Source organism: Elephas maximus, chromosome 23, assembly GCF_024166365.1.
Source record: "Elephas maximus indicus isolate mEleMax1 chromosome 23, mEleMax1 primary haplotype, whole genome shotgun sequence".
In the NCBI taxonomy this organism is placed as follows: domain Eukaryota; kingdom Metazoa; phylum Chordata; class Mammalia; order Proboscidea; family Elephantidae; genus Elephas; species Elephas maximus.
Genome location: NC_064841.1, coordinates 79023686 through 79045132, shown reverse-complemented (window position 1 = coordinate 79045132; position 21447 = coordinate 79023686). Strand labels below are relative to the sequence as shown.

The window sequence follows — 21447 nt, the reverse complement described above, 5'->3', positions numbered from 1 at the left end:
AACGAAGAGGGGGAAATTTAGTACCTTTAGTATTAAGTAAAAATCACAAGCTCTGAGAATTTGAAAAACATTTTCCTGACTTGAAATTATGCCAGGTGTCTGGAATATCTGAAGTATTTTTCCAAGTGTCTGCTTATAATGCCGTATCTCATGGCCAGTAAAAAGACCTGGAAGGGAGCATGTGAAAAAACTCCATAGAGTTAATGTGATATTACATGAAGAAAATGAAGCTAACAGTATGAAAACCCGTTTTAAGAGTAAGATTTGTATTAAATGATGTCTAAAATTGTTTCCATCTTTAAAAACCTATGGTTATTTAGAATGACCGCTAAAAGACAATGGTAAAGAATCCTATAACTAGGGACAAGCTGCTTCTTACAAATCGACACCACCTAGTTTTCAAGAGGTGTCTGGATTGAATTGTGTCCCCCACGAATGTATCAATCTGCTTGGGCCATGATTCCCGGTATTGTGTGACCATCCACCATTTTGTCACCTGATGTGATTTTCCTCTGTGCGGTAACATCCTCTACGCTGGTGGCATAGTGGTAAAGAGCTACGGCTGCTAGCCAAAAGGTCGGCAGTTCGAATCCACCAGGCGCTTCTTGGAAACTCTATGGGGCAGTTCTACTCTGTCTTATAGGGTGGCGAGGAGTTGGAATTGACATGATGGCAATGGGTGTGTTTTGATGTTAATGAGGGGGGATATGCGGCAGTTGTGTTGATGAGGCAGGACTCAATCCACGGGACTGGACTGTGTCTTGAGGTAGTTTCTTTTGGGATATAAAAGACAGAAGTGAGCAGAGAGACAAGGGGACCTCATACCACCGGGAAGCAACGCCGGGAGCAAAGCGCGTCCTTTGGACCCCGGGTTCCCACAAGGAGAAGCTCTTAGTCCAGGGGAAGATTGATGAGAAGGACCTTCCCCCAGAGCCAACAGAGACAGAAAGGATTCCCCTGGAGCTGATGCCCTGAATTTGGACTTTTAGCCTAATTTACTGCGAGGAGATAAATTTCTCTTTGTTAAAGCCATCCACTTGTGGGATTTCTATCACAGCAGCACTAGATAACTAAGACAATAGAGAACCCATCTCAAACAATAAGGAAGTCAAGAGAAAGGTAATGAGTACAAAAGACAGCTATTGTTTAGTCCTACCTACTTCTTTTTAACAAACACACCAGAACATAGAGTGGGACCAACTGAGAACATTTCAAAATACGAATGCGTGAGTTTGGAGTTGAAAATAGACTCGAGTCCAAGAATCAGCACACCTCTCAAATTCTAAAACCCAGATATGAAGCCAGAAGACATACCTCTGAACGCCTTCAACTAGGGCCACTTCATCGGGTGATGATGATATGTACACACAGGATTTCCCTGAGTCGGGTGGCTTCCTGGGCCCATCTACGTTATCATCATCTTTCACCTGCACTGTGTGGCACAGACAGAGGGCCCGGAAGAACAGCTCTTCTCGCTCCTATGAAAATGCAGAAACAAAACAAAAGAATACAGCATATTTTCTTAAAATAGAAAAAAAAAAAAAAAAAGACAAAGGGCATTTATAAAGCAGTGATGTGTAATACCTAGAAGTCTAGGAATTATTAGTTTTGCCTCTGGTAGTTTATAGGCCAGAATCTAATTACAGCTTTTCTTCATTCCTGAATACTCCTATGGTAATTAAGATTAATGGACTATGAAGGCTGAAATAGAGGAGTGTTTTATTTAGTAGTGATACTTGTAGAAATGGTAAACACATGGCTTCAAGGGTGCTTACAAACAGCAAACAAACCTGCTAAATATTTAGCAAAGAGAGGCTTTAAGTCACATAAGTACACTAAGCACAAAATATTTACAAAAACCCTGGATTCTAGTTATAGCACTGTCCTGAAGGACCATATTATAGTGTCTAGCTACGATATACATTATGCTAGACATTTATAAAGAACCTACTATGTACTTGACACATTCCATACATCATAAAATTCAATCTTAAAGCAATGAAATAGGAGCTATTATCCCAGTTTTGCAGCTGAAGAAATTAAAGTTTAGGAAGGTTAGGTGATTTAGTCAAGATCACAAAATCAGCAGTTGACAGAGTAGAGGTTCTGATTTTTCTTCTGGTGCAGATGGTCTAATTGTTCTACTGCCTCTGAGTGTAGCTTACCAAGTGGTAGTTTTTTTCAACCTTGGCTGAATACTGGGATCTCCTGAGAGCTTGGAAAATGCTGATGTATGGATTCCACTGGGTTTAAAAGCTTCCCTGGTGACCCTATAGTACATCCAGGTTGAGAAGCACCAGTTGTAAAGGGTCACAAAGGAGGGCCTGGCTTATATCAAACATATCACGTAGGGCCGTCATAGTACGTAATAAACGAGTATGATTCTATGGTGATATGTTTTACTATGACCACATAAATAATGGACTCTCTCATTTATGAATCTTTGTGGTAAAATGCCGTTTTCTATGTTGAAATCAACTGAAGCACGTGTAATAGGGGATAAGGCACACTTTGGTAACGAAAGGGTCGCTGCACAACACAGCTAAAACAAGGCTGTCCTCAGTTCTTGTAGCAGCGAGCTACCTGAGGTCTTGGCACAGGGTGTGTAGTGAGCACATTTTCTGGAATGGTTCCCCAGCCAACCACCAGGGAAGATAAGAGCCAGCAGCTAGCCCATGCTGAGACCTGGAGCCACGGCACTTGGGTTATGTGTGTGAGTGTGTGCCTGTGTGTGCGTTAGCCTGCATGCGTGTGTGAGCGTGTGTGCGAGCATATGTGCGCATGTGAACGTCTGCGCACGTGCAAGCACGTGTGCGAGCACGCGTGTCTGTGTGTGTGTGAGCATGTGTGTGTGGTACACAACCATTTTACTCTTAGCGACTATTTTCCTTGCTTTTCCAGATTTTTAAAAGCCATCTCTAACAGAGATATCACGGATAAGTTCACTCTGAATGTTGGCCATGAAATCCTAAGGGAAATATTGTGGCATTTTACAGTTTTTCTCACTGAAGTCACACAGAAGATGAATATCGTTCCTGGATACCCACCATAAAAGGTGATCACTAACCTGTTTTTGTGAACAAACAAGGCATGGCCTGCCCAACTGAAACTCAGCAAATTTCAACAGTGCAACACCTGACACTCAGGCCCCTCTGAAGGGACAATGTCTTCTGCGGGGAGAACTGTAACGTACCCTTCCGCTGACGCCTGGAGAGGAATCAATCATATCTATTCCTGAAGAATCAGGGAGGACTTGTCCATTACAGATGACGTGAGGCACGTAGACGTGGCCTTCAATACAGCATTCTTTAAACTCCATGTTGTTTTCTGTGAGGGTGCCTGTTTTATCAGTGAAGACGTACTCCACCTACGAAACACAACACGATCCAAAGTTAGGGTGCTGCTCTGTGGGGAACTAACTATCCTCCTCTGAAGAGACACAAGTTGGGGCTCTCTGATTCAGAATATCAGGGCAACCCTATTTTTTCCCTAACATCAATTATTATTTTACATATGAAATGGATTTGTAAAGGTTCTGCCCCAAACACACTACTTCAATGGGATAAACTGTAAGTGGGCTTGATAATTCATACTTTCCCACCTCTAATAGTACCCAGCATCCTCCAAAAGAGGTGAAGCCAGGAGAATTGGGGGCGGGGGGCTTTGCTTTTGTCGTGATGGTAATGGCTTTACTTTTCTCTGGATCTTAAGCAAAGAAAAAAATATGACCATTCAGCCATATATCCATCTCTCCCTCTACCAGGAAAATAAAAAAGTAAGGGAACCACTGTTCCGTTTGTTTGGAAAGACAACATTGAGGGGGACTAGTCCTGAATCTGATTTATAAAAAATCAAGGATACGGACAGGATGAACTTATGCTAGAACCTCCTGGAGGTACAATGTCACCTTAGGGTTAGAAGGCAGGATTCAAACAGATAAGGGACAAAAATTTCAGACAGAAAACTAGTTTCAAATGCTAAACTGAGATGAACTCACAGTCACACAGTTATCATAAATAATCGAAAGACATTCTGGAAAACATCACAGTATTGTGAGGTTGATGTCAGGAGTGCAGCATGCCCTCTCATAACCCTAGGTCAGCTGGTACACCGTCAGGGACGGCCAGGGCACAAAGTCCTATGTCTCCACCTGTATCTTGCACTCCGCCCAGTACTTCCCCAACACACACCACTAACGATTAACTAGAAAGGAGAGTTATAGTTAAAATAACAACAATAAAACTGGGGAAGCAGAAAAAGCCTGTACAGAAACCAGATTACATATTTTATAGTGTTCTTTTTCTTACTTCGGTCTTCAGGAACACGTTCTTCTTTGTCTTATAAAGCCCACAGCAAAAATGTCTCTTGTACTGTGTGCTTGATTGTAACAAATACATTATAAATACACAACGTCATCCTGAAAACGTGAAACAAAGCAAAACCTGCCGTCCACACACTTGCCTAAAACTCAGCAGCCTCTTTGCAGAATCTAGATATTTAATATGAGTGAATACAACGTTCTTTATTACTATTTGTTACTCTAATACAGTATTCTTTATTCAGACTTTTTGAACAGTGAGACTCAACAATAATATTTACTGTTTCAGTAGGTCTCCTCCTCTAAAGCGAGCCTTTCCACAAGTATCTGGAGCCCCCATATCGCGGTGATTCATATACTTACTCCAGGAGGCTCTCGGCGACGCAAGGTTAAGCACTTGACTACTAACTGAAAAGCTGGCACCTCGGAACCACCCAGAGACGCCTAGAAAGAAAGGCCTGGCAATCTACTTCTGAAACATCACAGCCATTGAAAACCCTATTCTGACACACATGGGGTCACCATGAGTCAGAATCAGCTTGATGACAAATTGCTTTTTTTTTTTTAATACTCTGAGTCAGATAAAGGAACGTTTGAGAATTTATTTGAATAACTCTTACTTTCATAGGACTTAACTTACAATAAAATGTTATGAAATCCTAAAACCAATTTTTGAAAAGGGCAAAATGGATGATAACAAAGTAATAAATATTGATTTATCATCTTGCTTTAAAAAAAACCCAAACCGAACCCCTATGAGGTTTCCATGCACCAGCTGGTGGACTCAAACTGCTGACCTTTTGGTTGCCGGCTGAGCTCTTAACCACTGTGCCACCGAGGCTCCATAAACTTGCTTAAAAAAAAAAAAAAATCTGTTGCCATCCAGTCAGTCGATTCCAATTCATAGCACCCTACAGGACAGAGCAGAACTGCCCCACCGGGTTTCCAAGGAATGGCCAGTGGATTCGAGCTGCCGACCTTTTGGGTCGCAGCCGAGCTCTTAATCACTGCACCACCAGGGCTCCATCATCTTGCTTAGCCATCTTTAAATAGTGGTATATTTCTGAGAACCATAAGCATAACTAATACTGCTAATAATAAGCTATAATTGTAAAAGACATTTACTCAGCACTTAGTACGTTCCAGGTACTGTGCATTACTTCATTGAATCCTCACATCAACCATGTTATTATCCCAGTTTTACAGATGAGGAAACAAAGGCTTGGCAACTCTGGACAATGATCAAATCAATTTTGTTAATTAGGGGAACTGAGAGACAAATTATTGTTTGTTTCATCACTATTAAATAAGCTTGTAAAAGTCTTTGAAATTATCAACTACGAAGTCAAATGTTAATGACATTATCATTCTCAGATATCAGATCAAAAGCTAGTTCTCACAGCAATGCATAGGCTGCCTGTTCAACTAAGTGTTGCTGTACTGAATTTAAAAAGCATGACACATTCAAATGTACTTACAATCCAGAAGACAGAGAACAAAGGTCAGCAGGAAGGCAGCATTACCTCACAGGATGGAGCAGTGCCTCCACTATTTACTAGGTGAAGTAGTTTGTATCAGCGTTCTGAGCCTCAGTTTCTCATTTGAAAAATGGAGATGATACTAACCTCTCAGGGCTGTAGGTGGGATTACCTAAGATAATGTGGGCAAAGTGCTTAGCACAGTGTCTCAGTAAAAGGTAGTTTTTTAGTTGTGGCCATAGAAACTTGAGTGGTAGGTGAATTTCTACTTCACCTACAAAAGAATTTATCTATTACCCTGCATAAATTAAAGTGGGCAAAAGAGTCTCACCCACGTCAATCTAGTAGTCAGATGAAACCTTTAATTTCTATGTTTGTTCATCAGTCTCTAAACTCAGTAAATCACTGATACTAGCCAATCTACTGAACGCTGTGTCTACGTAAGCAAGTAAGTCTCTTGAATGCACACCTTCTTCGGGTCATGACAGGATGACATAAACCCAATCGTGTTCTAATGAACTCCAGAGAGATGGATTGGGGAGGGGAAGGAGAAGAAATCTGTACAGAATACTGCTGGAAATTTTTCTTGTTACAGAAAAAAGTTCTTTCCTCTATGAAATTCTCAGGAACACAGACAATACACCACGTGGTGCTACAAAGGATATGAAATACTCTAAGGAAAAGTATTTTTCTATTGAGCAACTAATTATGACTTGGGTGTACGCTGTTGATCAAACAATATACACACTCTGAGGGGCACGAAACGGAACTCAGCTGGAGGGATTACTAAAAAGCCAAAATCATCAACAGACACAAATGTAATTTTGTAAAAGAATTATTCTTGACCTGAGGCAGATAAAGGCAGTATTTGAACATCTTTTAGAGCCTACTAGCGTAATAATGGAGCCCTGGTGGCGCAGTGGTTAAGAGCTCAGGCTCCTAACCAAAGGGTCGAAAGTTTCAATCTACCAGCTGCTCTCTAGAAACCACATGGGGCAGTTCCACTCTGTCCTACAGGGTTGCTGTGAGTTGGAACTGACGTGACGTTGATGGGTTTAGTGTAATGACAGACTACGGTTTTAAAGAGATGAAGGAGGGAGGGAATCTTAGCTACCAGTCTACAATGACCCTGTTTATAAAAACACTCAACATTTCTTCCTGCTTTAAAAAAAAAAAAAAAAATTACCATTTTGCCAAGTGGCCTTTCCTGCAACACAGATGCTGGAAAAAGCACATGGTTGAGGGGGAGGGGGTGGGGGGGTTTCACGCTTTAGGGGAACAAAAGCCTAGAAGACCAGCCTTAGAGCAGGTGAAGCTTAAGTTACCTCACACAGTAACCAATCTGTCCTCAGTTCTCCTTTACAAATGAAATGGTTGAGGGTTTGAAGTGAAACAGATCTAAATTTGATGCTGGCTCTGCCCTTCATGCGGGTGTGACTCTGGACAGCAGGTGGGTGAGGGGGGCTCGGGCTGGTGGCAGTAATGACAGCTTTAGACGCTGTGGCAGGCAGCTCACGCACACTATCTTATTTGATCCTCACAATAGTCCTGCAAGGCACATATATGTTCTCATCCCCATTTTTCAAATGAAGAAATTCGAGGTGCAGAAAGATAAGCAACTTGCCGGAGGTCACACAGCTGAAAGTGGTAGAACACGATATGAAGTAATGTGTATTGAGGTCTTTGCAATACACCAAGCCAGCAACTTATCTCAACTCTCTAAGTCTCAGCTTGCTCGTCTTTAAAAATGAGGATAACTGACTTGCAGTGAGAGTTAAATATCATTTACAAAAGCCCAGTACAATGCCTGTTAAGTGGGAACTTCATACATGGTAGTTCACTTACCCCTTCAACCCCTAACTCACACCATTAAAACCCAGAACGAGTACACTCAGAAGGCCCATGAGTTGGTTCATATCAATCCATTCTGCAAAAGCTGTAAATATAAAAGCACTACCAGCTGTTATATAAAGTTAAAAAAAAAAACAGCATTTTTGTTGTCTCTCACCAGTTATAGGTTGTATCTATGTGTGTGAGTTAAAACTGAAATTTTCATCCGGCCACTTGGAGGATTTACCTGTATAATATTAATCATTTAGTGTCTGGATACCTGGAAACCTAATATGGATTGACTCACATTTTTAATAAGTTGCGGAAGACAATTCAGGAGGTACCGACCTGGCCTAATTCTTCATTTAAATCAGAGGTATTAACCAGCGGCCCTTCCCCTGTTTCTTCATCAAACATGTCTTCATCCCAAGTGATGAAATACGAGCCAAGAAATTTCTGCATTTCCACGGTGACATACATGGACACGGGGATGATGTAGTTGAAGAGGACCATGAAAGCCAGGAAGTCTGTGAAGGCTCGGAGGAACTGCAAAGAAACCAACAGCAGCGGCTGGACACTGACTAACGTATCAGGTCACATCATCCCCCAGGTGGGAGTAAAAGCAACACCACGATCACTTCGGCAACTTAAGGTCAGGTGCAAATGACACAAGTGGTGTTTTTAAATGGAAGTATCTCAAAATTCAAAGGCAAGGATTATTCAGCGCTTGCAGCAGCCACTGGCTTCCTCCCTGATTTTCCACTCACGACCTGCCAAAGGCCAAGAGCTTGACTCGCATGTCTGTTCAGTCACTGGGGTAAAGAAGTTACATGTGAAAACAACCGTGCTAAGACACAGGAGACAACTCTAACTTAGGCCTAAGGGAGTATTTTGTATTTTGAGAATTCTTGAATTTACTTGGTGACTCTGACAAATTACAGTAGCACAGTTCTGCTCTGACACAGATGGGGCCGCCACGAGTGGGAATCTACTCGATGGCAACTGGTTTTCTGATGCCCTGTATGATGCCCCACCCCCAAATTTGGTACAAATGACATTTCTGTATAGTTTTGTTCTCTCTGGTTGCAGCAAGAGTTTAACTCCCGGAAACAGTTTAACTCCTAGAAATCTCCGCATGCCCGCAGGCCACACAGGTGGGACAGCTCCAGCCGACACACACAACGCAGCTGAGACGCTGTCTAGGTGTGCAGACAGCCAGGGTCTGGGCTAAACGACACTAGCTACCGATGCGCTATTTTAAGTACAAGGAGACTCAGTCAAATTATTCTAACACACTCATTGGGGAAAAATAATTTTGACAAACACAAATAACTGAAATCTCTCTACAGAAAAATGAAACCTACTCTTACCACGGAAAACCAGGTGCCAGCGAGCTGATTCCCACTCATGGCGACCCCACGTGTGCCAGAGCAGAACTGTGCTCCACAGGGCTTTCAATGGCTGATTTTTTGGAAGTAGATTGCCAGGTCTTTCTTCCGAGATACCTCTGGGTGGACTTGCACCTCCAACCTTTTGGTTAGCAGCCGAGTGCGTTAAGTGTTTCCACTACCCAGGGACTCCATTCTATCACAATTTCCTATAATTGAGAATCTCTCTTTCTTCCGTGTACTTAACAAAATAGGTGCCATTTACCTCCCAATAATTAATAAGCATTTATTCAGCACCTTCTAAATATAAGGCAAGGAACCCAGATGGCTCAATGGTTAGGCAGTCTCCTGGTAGCTGAAAGGTTGGCAGTCTGAACCCACCCAGCGGCTCCATGGGATAAAGACCTGGCTCTCCGCTCCATTAAAGGTTACAGCCTAGAAAACCCTAGAAAGCACTTTGTCAGATGCGGTTTCTACGAGTCAAAATCTCACCTAACAACGACAACAAATATAAGGCATATGCTGGGGTCTGGAAACACGGGAAGTGTTTAAGACACTGTGGGAATCAGTACCTTTGCAGACTTGTATATCCAAATACCTGAAGACAGCAGTAATAATCAGTGTCCATAGCGAGGCAAGCAACTAATAAATGTAATCTATTTTTATCAATGAGTATATCTATTATAGAGATTTAATCAATCTTCTTTTTGTCTTTATAATTTATTTGACCACATTTTCAAAACAAGAGTCTACAAGTCATCTTTGAAAAGACAAAGGGAAAAGGTATCTCCGGGGTGGTTTTTCTTACCAGGTTCCTCTGTCTTTCTGAGTCAGTTTTCTGATTATACCACGGCTCATCTCGAAATGGTTTGCTCTGCCATACATACTTCAGGACAGTATTTATTAGGGCTTTACTGACCAGGATACAGAGGTACACAATGAGGAATACATTCATGGATCTACAACAAAAATACAGCGATGATTACTTAGTTATTGTTCCCTGTATAGATAACGGCCATACGTGTTTCTTCTTAAAAACATCAAGACAAACACCTTATGATGAAACAACAAAAATAAAGGGAGTTAGCACAGCACATTTTTTAAAGGAAGCTCCTACCCCTACTTGACACAGTACGAATGAGAACACAAGGTCATCTGTATCTGAGTTCACTCCATGATCGCTGACATGCGTGCGATTCTAGAGACCACAGGAGAGATCTAAGTAAAGGGGAAGGTTTTGTGAGCAGCAGAGACAGTGCACAGAACTACACTGCTGAGAAACATTTCTAAATGGTCTAGAATCCAAAAATCAACTATCTTCTATCATTAAGCATCAACCAATGAGTGCAAAATTTAGTGATTATTGCTAAAAAGGAAGGAAAGACAAAAGGAAGAAAAGAAAAAAAGAAAGGAAGGGAGGAGAAAAGTGAATACTTGGAAGGGATGTGTTTCTAGCACAGGAGAAATGCTGGATTCTAACCAAGGTCTTAACGGATCTTGCGAAGAAAATTTGATTTTCCAACCAGATTTTTAAAACCTATCAAAAATATGTTCAGACATCTAGAAACAAATGTTTAGACATCTAGAAACAGAATTCTTGCTTATGATAACCCAAATGTTCATTTTCATAGTTGATACAGTTATAGAAAAGGAGGCCTAGTGATCACATTTAAAGATCAACCTACAAAGACAGAAATACACTCTGTCTTCCTAAATAAAAATCATTGAGTAACATACAGTTATTTATTAAATAATTTATAAGCCAGTTAGTTGTCCATTTCAAGTCAAGAGTATACTTTAAAAAGAGGCAAAGAAAACAAAATTTCAGGCCACATTTTTTCACAAATATTTAAGTATCATCTTGATGTTTTATCATAAGGATTTTATTACACAATGAGAGAAGACTACGTTCTCTCTGCTAACACTTAATAAATAAAGCCATATCAGAAAATACCTGGTGGTTTTCACCAAATCCCAGAATTAAAAGTGGCCCTATTTTGACTTTTAATCAAAGTATGGGAAGAACTTTATGGCCACCTGCAACTGACTTCAAAACTAAGCAATTCTTTGGAAAGGCTATAAAGAGTAAGAGCTTTTAAAGTGTACTGAATAATAATAATAATAAAAATGTAAAATAAAAGTGGCTTTTTTTAACCTCATCATAAAATTGATCAAACTAATTAGCTTAACAGTTACTCAATAACTGTACAACCAGAAACCATGCAGACACTGTTAATAAGCCCAGAAGGAAAATATTTTCATATCTACTATATCTGATGTACTTCAAAATTGAAGATCTTTACACACTTCCAATGATAGGATATTGAACCTTACTTTTCTACAGCAGACCGCTTCTGGGACTTTGACTGATAATTTAATGCCATCTTGGTTTCCATGCCAGTGTAAATAGCAACTCCTATAAAGAAGAAGAGCAAACGTTACAAAACAAATGTATCTTGCCTTTACGTAATAAGTTTTGTACAGCTATGGTGACAATGGATTTTTGTTAAATAAATTATATTTTTAGTTTTACTAGACAATCTAACTGTTCATTTAAAGAGTCACATGACAAGGTTTCTTTAGGCTAAAGAAATAACGCCCCCATTCCCCAATTGAGAATAATCTGTATTTTAAGGTCACAGTTTAATATATTGGGTTTTCCAACTGTGGGACACACTGCATAATTTTTAAAAGTTGTCTCATTTAGTTAAAACATAAGAAATAACCCACCGGAAAAGAGAGATACTAGCACAGAAATACACATATCAAAAGAAGCTCCCTGCAGAACTGTATTGCATGAAGCCTTTCATGGATATTCCTTCATGATTCTGAGCCACTTAATATGCAAGCAATATTCGAAGATGACATAGCTTTACGGATTGTGGTTACACAGCAACACTGATTTCCTTGTTGTTGTTGTTGTTGTTAGGTGCTGTCGAGGCGGTTCCGACTCACAGTGACAGGATGCACAACAGAACGGAACACTGCCCGGTCCTGTGCCACCCTCACAATTGCAGCTGTTTGAGCCCTCACAATCGTTGCAGCCACTGTGTCAATCCATCTCGTTGAGAGTCTTTCTCTTTTTCACTGACCCTCTGTTTTACCAAGCATGACATCCTTCTCCAGGGACTGGTCCCTCCTGAGAACGTGTGAGACACAGTCTCACCATCCTTGCTTCTGGTTGTAATTATTCCAAGACAGATCTGTTCATTCTTCTGGCAGTCTGCGGTATATTCAACGTTCTTCGCCAACACCACAATTCAAAGCAGTCATTGTCCAGCTTTCATATGCATATGAGGTGACTGAAAACACCAGGGCTTCGGTCAGGTGCACCTTAACCCTCAGGGTGACATCTTTGCTCTTCAACACTTTAAAGAGGTCTTTTGCAGTCAATTTGCCCAATGTAGTGCATCTTTTGATTTTCTGACTGCTGCTTCCATGGGTGTTGATTGTAGATCCCAGTAAAACGAAATCCTTGACAACCTCAATCTTTTCTCCATTTATCATGATGTTGCTTACTGCTCCAGTTATTAGGATTTTTGTTTTCTTCATGTTGAGGTGTAATCCGTACTGAAGGCTGTGGTCTTTGATCTTCATTAGTAAATGCTTCAAGTCCTCTTCACTTTCAGCAAGCAAGGTTGTGTCATCTGCATAATGCAGGTTGTTAATGAGTCTTCCGCGAATCCTGATGCCCCGTTCTTCTTCATCTAGTCCAGCTTCTCAGATTATTTGCTCAGCATACAGAATGAATACGTATGGTGAAAGGATAAAACCGTGACGCACACCGTTCCTGACTTTAAACCATGCGGTATCCCCTTGTTCTGTTTGAACGACTGCCTCTCGATCCACGTACAGATTTCTCATGAGCACAATTAAGTGTTCCAGAATTCCCGTTCTCTGCAATATTATCCATAATTTGTTATGATCCACGCAGTTGAATGCCTTAGCATAGTCAATAAAACACAGGTAAACATCTTGCCAGTATTCTCAACTTTCAGCCATGATCCATCTGACATCTACAATGATATCTCTGGTTCCACGACCTCTTCTGATCTGGCTTGAATTTCTGGCAGTTTCCTGTCCATATACCGCTGTACCCACTTTTGAATGATCTTCAGCAAAAGTTTGCTTGCACGTGATACTAATGATATTATTCGATAATTTCCACATTTGGTTGGATCACCTTTCTTGGGAATGGACATAAATATGGATCTCTTCCAGTTGGTTGGCCAGGCAGCTGTCTTCCAAATTTCTTGGCATAGACGAGTGAGGACTTCCAGCACTGCGTCTGTTTGTTAAAACATCTCAGTTGATATTCCGTCAACTCCCAGGGTCTCGTTTCTTAGCAGTGCTGTCAGTGCAGCCTGGACTTTCACCTTTACTACCATCGGTTCCTTATCATATGCTACCCCCTGAAATGGGTGAATATCCACCAATCCTTTTTGGTATAGTGACTCTGTGTATTCCCTCCATCTTCTTTCGATGCTTCCTGCGTCATTTGATATTTTCCCTGTAGTATCTTTTAGTATTGCAACTCGAGGCTTGAATTTTTTCTTCCATTCTTTCAGCTTGAGAAATGCTGAGTGTGTTATTCCCTTTTGGTTTTCCATCTCCAGGTCTTTGCACATGTCATCATAATACATTACTTTGTCTCCTCCAGCCGCCCTCTGAAATCTTTTGTTCAGCTCTTTTACTTCATCATTTTTAACTTTTGCTTTAGCTACTCAACGTTCAAGAGGAAGTTTCAGAGTCTCTTCTGACACCCATTGAGGTCTTTTCTTTCTCTCCTGTCTTTTCAATGGCCTCTTGTTCTCTCCATGTATGATGTCCTTGATGTCATTCCACAACTTGTCTGGTCTTTGGTTGTTAGTGTTCAACACGTCAAATCAGTTCTTGAGATGGTCTCTAAATTCAGATGGGATGTACTCAAGGTCGTACTTTGGCTCTTGTTGACTTGCTGTAACTTTCTTCAGTTTTAACGTGAACTCACATATGAGTAATTGATGGTCTGTTCCACAGTCAGCGCCTGGCCTTGTTCTGACTGATGATATTGAGCTTTTCCATCATTTTTTTCCACAGACGTAGTCTATTGATTCCTGTGTATTTTATCTGGCAAGGTCCATGTGTACAGCCACTGTTTATGTTGGTGAAAAAAGCTATTTGCAATGAAGAAGTTGTTGGTTTTACAAAATTCAATCATGCCATCTCTGGCATCATTTCTACCACAAAGGCCATATTTTCTAACAACCAATCCTTCTTTCTTTCCAACTTTTGCACTTCAATCACCAGTAATTATCAGTGCATCCTGATTGAATGTTCAATCAATTTCAGACTACAGAAGTTGGTAAAAATCTTCATCTTTGGCCTTAGTGGTTGGTGCATAAATTTGAATAACAGTCATATTAACTGGTCTTCCTTGTAGGTGTATGGATATTATCCTATTACTGACAGCATTGTACTTCAGGAGAGATCACGAAATGCTCTTTTTGACGATGAACGCAACGCCATTCCTCTTCAAGCTGTTGTTCCTGGCACAGTAGACCATATGACTGTCTGATTCAAAATGACCAATACCAGTCCACTTCAGCTCACTAATGCCTAGGATATTGATCTTCATGTGTTCCACTTCATTTTTTACAATTTCCAATTTTTCTAGATTCATACTTCACACATTCCATGTTCCGATTATTAATGGATGCTTGCATCTGTTTCCTCTCATTTTGATTTGTGCCACATCAGCAAAGGAAGGTCCCAAAAGCTTGACTCCATCCAAGTCATTAAGGTCAAGTCTACTTTGAGGAGGCAGCTCTTTCCCAGTCGTCTTTTGAGTGCCTTCCAACCTGGGGGGCTCACCTTCCACCAGTATATCAATGTTATACTTCTATTCTTAAGGTTTTCACTGGCTAATTCTTTTCAGAAGTAGATTGCTGGGTCCTTCTTCCTAGTCTGTCTTAGTCTGGAAGCTCAGATGAAACTTGTCTGCCATGGGTGACCCTGCTGGTATTTGAATACTGGTGGCATAGCTTCCAGCATCACACCAACACACAAGCCCCCACAGTACAACAAACTGACAGATGTATCGGGGACTAAATTTCCTTAGTAAGACAAAATTGTTACTGCCACAAAGTCTATAGTACCTCAAAGAACAAAGAGATGCTCTCATGATGCCATTGTGGATATTAACTTTGCTTAATGTATCCTTAATTTTAGTTATTATAATTATTTCACTAATTAAAACATTTACCAAAGATTTTCTCAGTGTTCTTTAGCGTGGCTCCTCTAAGAAGCAGGTTTTCTGATCCTAATGGCCTGAAAAGATAATCAGTAAAAGAGAAATAATAAGCAAAATTCAAATTTACAAATTTTGCTATTGACAACATTGTAATGATTTCTCTGGAGGGCAAAAGAGTTGAAATTATTTGCTAACATTTGGTTTTTTACTTTATCAGGGTAGTTAATTTCCTGTTGCCATGGAGAGGGCCCAGTGAATGTCATAATGAGGAAACACACACAGTGTACTGGGTCAGTACAGCTCAGACCTGCATCTAAATGAAGAAAAGGAAGCGTGGAGCCCACTCAAAGGATGAGTGATACCCTGTGATATACACAGGCTGACATGTATCTCCTAGGGCTGGCAGACAGTTTCAAACTCCATTTGTGTGGCTGACACTCACTCGGAATGAAGCCCTGGGGCAGCACATTTATTGTCTGGTTGTGTTATAAGTATTGTCAGCTTCTGTTAGGAACACACTCATGATAACTCATGTCTTAAGTATTCATGAAAACAAACAAATCTTTTAAAAAGTATCTCTCAGAAGTCTAAAAATAATTTGTTTTAAAAAGTACTTTGCTTCTAGTTTGGGCAGCAGGAAGAACAAATATCACTCTGAGTGGACTGAGAACTTGGACGCCTAATTCAAAACTGTCCAAACCATGAATTTATAAACAGTAAAAAAAAAAAAAAAAACCGCAAATATTGAAAGACTGTCAAATAGTATGAATACTTAGGAAGCTAAATAACTGTTAGTGCTGACACACAAAATCATTAGTAATGATCTTGCCAAGGTGTTCAGCAATAAACTTCTGAACACAAGCCATGAAAAGCCTTTCATGTTGACTTTTTCAGGTTCATCGCATTGGCAATATGAATAAACCTAAACCTATTTACTCTTTCAAATACCGATTAATTCTCACAACACTATTTCTCCAGAGTAACTAGGAATTTACCTTTGGAATAAATACGTATGTAGTAAAGAACAGGAAACTCTGGTGGCATAGTGGTTAAGTGCTATGGCTGCTAACCAAAGGGTCGGCAGTTCAAATCCACCAAGTGCTCCTTGGAAACTCTAGGGGGCAGTTCTATTCTGTCCTGTAGGGTCGCTATGAGTCGGAATCGACTCGACGGCAGGGGGCTTTAGTAAAGAACAAGACACTGCCTCCATGACTTCTGAAAAGCACCTACTAGTTTGCTGATGGATAATGATGATAATAAACCTGCTGGCTAAGAAGTGCACAAAGTATCTCCCTATAGCAAGTAATTTCGGGAGTCTTACAAAGAGATAACACCCAGGGATTTATATTTCAGAACCTGTTTATTTTGCAATAATTTTCCATAGAGTTTATTTCTACTTATGGGTGAATGTTTTGTTTACTACATCAGGATATTAACAATTTGGAGGCTCTTTAAATTGGAACAAAAATAATTTCTGTAATGTGTGGATTTTATGGAAAAGTACTAACTTCAAAACCTACTTAAAATCCACTTCCTAAAATGTACAACTCAAATATTTTATTAGCAAACATGCCAAGAGGATCTTGAAATTAATGTCCAGATAAAATATCTATAGGCCTGGGAAAGCGCAGACCCAGCTTACGGACTCAGAAATCTAAATTATGAGCCATCCTGCATTGATGACTGGTTTCCAGGTTCTACTCTACCACAGTCACAGAGTCGGATACCTGATGGGTTGCTTTTTTCTTGTGGATTTACAGTATGTATGACCAGCCATGAAATCCCCGTGATCAAACAAGCAAAAGCCCTGACCTGTGCTGGGAATCAGCTCTACATCCTCCTTACCTGGCAAAGGCTTCGTGCGTTCTTAGGTGGATGTGAGCCTAAAATATGTCCTTTGTGAGACATATTCTATTAAACCTGGAAAGTAATCTAGAGCCAAAAATTTGTTCCAGTAATAACTATGAGTACATTAATAAATTCTAATAAACGGCCTCCAAATTAAAAACACCTTCAGCATCATAGTTGAAGGTGTATTATTATTTACATCCTGAAAGGTATTTCTAACGGGAAGAAACTGTAGCATATGCCTTGTCTTGGAATCAACCTGTTAAAAGACACTCAACAGAATCTTGTGAGAGGAATTGTTCACGAATATCTGTTAACTCCAAAAAAACCAGAAAAAGTAGAATTACACTTTCAGAACCTAATAGGACCAACAACAAACAGCTCTTACTAATCGAAGAATTAATTTTTAATTTAATAACATAGATCAAAACGGCCAAAAACATTTAAAAGAAAGCACATCTCCTTACCTGACCACAGGGTCATTGAGATCGTTGTAAACATTTATACGACCAACAAACCTGACAACAAAAAAGGGGTGAAATTACTGAAAACATCAGTGTCAACGAAAGAGGCAGAAGGATACTTAGGGGCTAAAAAGATATCAAGGAATACAGGGTTCTGCTTACTTGTAGAGGTCCGGCTGAGGCTGCTCACACTCAATGGTAGCATGCAGCCCGTCTATATCTTCTTCAGTATGAAATCCCTTTGTGTCTTGAACTGCATAGTGAGTCTACAAATCGACAAGAAATGGAAACTCACAACCAAAATGATCAAAACAGACACAGCAGCTAGTGTCTTTCCTAGGACAGCACCAAGGTTTAATTTTCTGTGCATACAAATAAGCCCACTGACAACAACTAGTTCACTGTATTAAAGAAAACGTATAATAAAAAGTTTGTAGGTGTTAAAAAGTTATAGAAACATAAGGTACTACTGCGATTCGTATATTTATTACTGTGCCAGAAAATTCTAATTCTTCCATTCTCACCTAGTGTCCTCTCCTTTAAAACTAATATGGCAAATGGCAATAACTGGTAATTCTGTTTAAAAACTGGAGACTTCAAGTCTTCACAGTGAAGATGAGCAACTCGGAAACAAATTGAGGAGCTAAGATGCTCCTTTTTCATGTACGTAACACCCTCTTGTTTACAGAGAGCGTACAGGGGCATCACTTCATTCATTTTTCACAACTCTGCAACAAAGTGTCCACGTGGGTCATTGCCGCAGGCGTATAAGTTTTCTGCCTAACTGTTCCCTTGGCCCAGTGAGCATCAGAACCCCCTAGAGAGCCTGTGAAACACTGATTCCCGTGCCCAATCCCAGAGTTTCCGATACAGTAGGTCTGGACGGGGCCCCAGAATGACATTTCTCAAGTTCCCAGTAATGCTGAAGCTGCTGGCCCAGGAGCACCTTTTGAGAACAGCTGGCCAGGACAGGATTTACACGCATGAACAGGTGGCCTTCACAGCTACACAAAGCCTTGTGGACAAGGGCCTGGTGAAGAGGGAATGTATCTGCAAATCTCTTATCTTTCTCTCCTTGGGAAAATTTTCTAATTATACCTTAACAAAGATAAATTATTAATTATTAATTATTAAAACCCTTAGAGATAGGTTTATCCATTTTACAGATGTGAAAACTCCAGGAGAGCTTAGAAAACATGCCCAAGGCCATATAAGCAGTAAATGGCCGATTCAGGATGCCAGCTGAGGTCTGCTGAACTTCATCCACTCTCCCACTCTACTTCTAAGAAAAGGGCTCATGTAGTTTCTGTCCCTCAAGCCAAGTCAAATGCACGAAAACAAAGTTAGAGAAAATTCAATGAAAATGCAAAGTGCAAATACACAAAATACCTGAAACAAACGACCATTCTAACATTTTTCAGTTCTGGAACAGCACAACTGCCACAACATTGTATGAGAAAGTGACACCCTCAGAGACTGAAGGTGTCTGTTTACATGCTGTGACTCATGTCAGAGATATTCCCAATACAGGATGCAAGGCCGAAAGGCACCCCGTTGCCAGCCAAGTGAGTGTGAATGCTTGTTAAACCTCAGTGACTGGGGAAACTTAACCCTCCCCGCTCCGGGAGGCGCCACAGCAGCAGATTACAATAAACACAGGAATCACCCAGGAATTTCCATTTCCCCCAAAGTGCTGCTCCTTATAATCTGTTATGGCAAAATGGTAATTCTCTTGGGATACGTCTCCAGAGAAAATGCTACAGTAAATTCTGAGGTGGGGAAACCCTTGGGGCTTTTAGACAATGGTCTCATGAACTGCCCATAAAAGATCAGCATATCTTTAGGTGTTTTTGCAGTTTCCCTTTTCTACAGAAATTGCCTATATCCAAATGTTTTGCCTAAGCACTGTTTCAGGGTTGCATTTTTGGGAGTTAATGCCCTAGAAATGGTTGAAGAAACTGAGCAATGCTCACTTTCACAAACTCCTTGGAAATGTCTACATTTTTTAAAGTAATAAAAATTTAAAAATAATGTTTTATTATTTTATGACTGTTAATTAAAACTTTTATAGAATGAGCTGCCGGTACAGAATTCCATACTGAGTATAAGAAATTAATTATGATTCCAGAAAATACTTATTAAAATATTTATACTCACTGAGGTAACAGTCAGGCAAAATCTAGAATTGTGTGTGGCTTCTCTCGTAATTCTAGGCCAGTAAAGACATTAATTTTGTCTAGTAAATGAAAGCCTTCAAAACGCATTCATTCATTATATCCACAATTTGGTACATCGGCTAAATAACGCAGGTTAATACTGAAGTTATTTCTATTAACATGATGGTTGTTTGTAATAGACATTGAAGGCAGAAAGTGTAAAGTGGGAAATAGGTAGAAGCAAAAGTGAGGAAAAATTCTGGCCAGCACAACTCCCTAATTTTTATTGTAACCATTGAAAACACGGCATTTTCAAACGTGATGTCCAGTTTATATGGTTACGCAAGCATACAATCCTACCTCCAATGCCAAAGACAAATTTTACGCCATTGTTCTGGAATTTCAAATAAATTATAAAATACAAAATAAATACTTTGTGACTCGACTCTCCATCTAAGCTGGCTGTTGTAACGTGGCATGTTCCATCGCCTCGGTTGCTGGAAAGGAAAATCAGGTCACAAGGAAAGGTCTCATTCTCCTTCACCATCACGATGTCACCAACCTACGAGACAGAACACGAAGAACAAGTAAACCAGGGCTCCGCCCGGTTCCATCAGGCTCGGATGCTTGCTGAGAATTTGTACTTCTAACAAGTTCTCAGGTGATGCTAAAGCTGCTGGTTAGGGTCCAATTCTGAGAACCACTAGGCAGCAGTGGTTCTCGAAATTGAGTATATGTAAGAATGACACTGTGGCTGCAACAATGGGCTCAGGCATAACAATGATTACAAGATGGCGCAGGACCCGGCAGTGTTTCATTCTGTTGTGCATACGGTAGCTATGAGTCGGAACCAACCTGATGGCACCTAACAACGAGAATCACCTGGGGATCTTGATTCAGTATATTTGGGGTAGAAATGCAAATCCTCAGCAGGGCTTTGAATTGGAACAAACCGTCCGAAGCCCTGAATAAAACTAAAATTTTCATATCTATGAAATGGCTCATTCATTTTCTTGGGCTTTCTTCTTCCCTCACAATACTCTCAATTACGTAACCCAGTCAACCATGATTAAGAAGTTTTCAAAGTCAGAACAAGCAGGGCTGGATTCAGAGGAAGAAATAAGGAAGGATGAAGGTGAATCCAGTTTACATAATTTGTGAGTTTCCATGTTACTCTTGAATGGGACCTAAATGCTATATTATTGTCGTCAGGTACTGTCAAGTTGGTTCCGACTCACAGCGACGCTATATACAACGAAACGAAACGCTGCTCGGTACTGCACTACCCTCACAATCGTTATGATTCAACCCATTGTTGCAGCCTCTGTGTCAATCCATCTCCTTGAGAGGCTTCCTCTTTTTTGCTGACCCTCCACTTTACCAAGCATGATGTCTTCTTCCAGGTTCTGGTCCCTCCTCATAACATGTTCAAAGTATGTGAGATGAAGTCTCGCCATCCTTGTTTCTAAGGAGCATTCTGGCTGTCCTTTTCAAGACAGATTTGTTCATTCTTGTGGCAGTCCACTGTATATTCAATATTCTTCACCAACAACATAATTCAAAGGCTTCAATTCTTCTTTGGTCTTCCTTATTCATTGTCTAGCTTTCGTATGCATATGAGGTGACTGAAAATAACATGGCTTGGGTCAGGTGTACCTTAGTCTTCAAAGTGACATCTTTGCTTTTTAACACTTTAAAGAGGTCTTTTGCAGCCGATTTGCCCAATGCAATTA

The 21447-nt window shown here is 40.4% G+C and overlaps 1 protein-coding gene across 4 annotated transcripts in view; it reads right to left on the bottom strand.

Annotated features, from left to right (window-relative positions):
- Positions 1-21447, bottom strand: part of ATP11A (ATPase phospholipid transporting 11A) — a 103891-nt gene that overhangs the window by 60810 nt on the left and 21634 nt on the right. For 3 of the 4 annotated variants that reach the window (XM_049867606.1, XM_049867607.1, XM_049867608.1), the window contains exons 6-14: positions 20148-20276; positions 17721-17824; positions 17562-17612; positions 15259-15323; positions 11349-11430; positions 9823-9973; positions 7975-8172; positions 3194-3367; positions 1315-1478 (exon numbers count right to left, since the gene is read on the bottom strand). In XM_049867606.1, coding sequence (XP_049723563.1) covers positions 1315-1478; positions 3194-3367; positions 7975-8172; positions 9823-9973; positions 11349-11430; positions 15259-15323; positions 17562-17612; positions 17721-17824; positions 20148-20276 — 1118 coding nt within the window. The remainder of the gene's footprint in view (positions 1-1314; positions 1479-3193; positions 3368-7974; positions 8173-9822; positions 9974-11348; positions 11431-15258; positions 15324-17561; positions 17613-17720; positions 17825-20147; positions 20277-21447) is intronic. The other variant, XM_049867609.1, reaches the window with a different exon arrangement.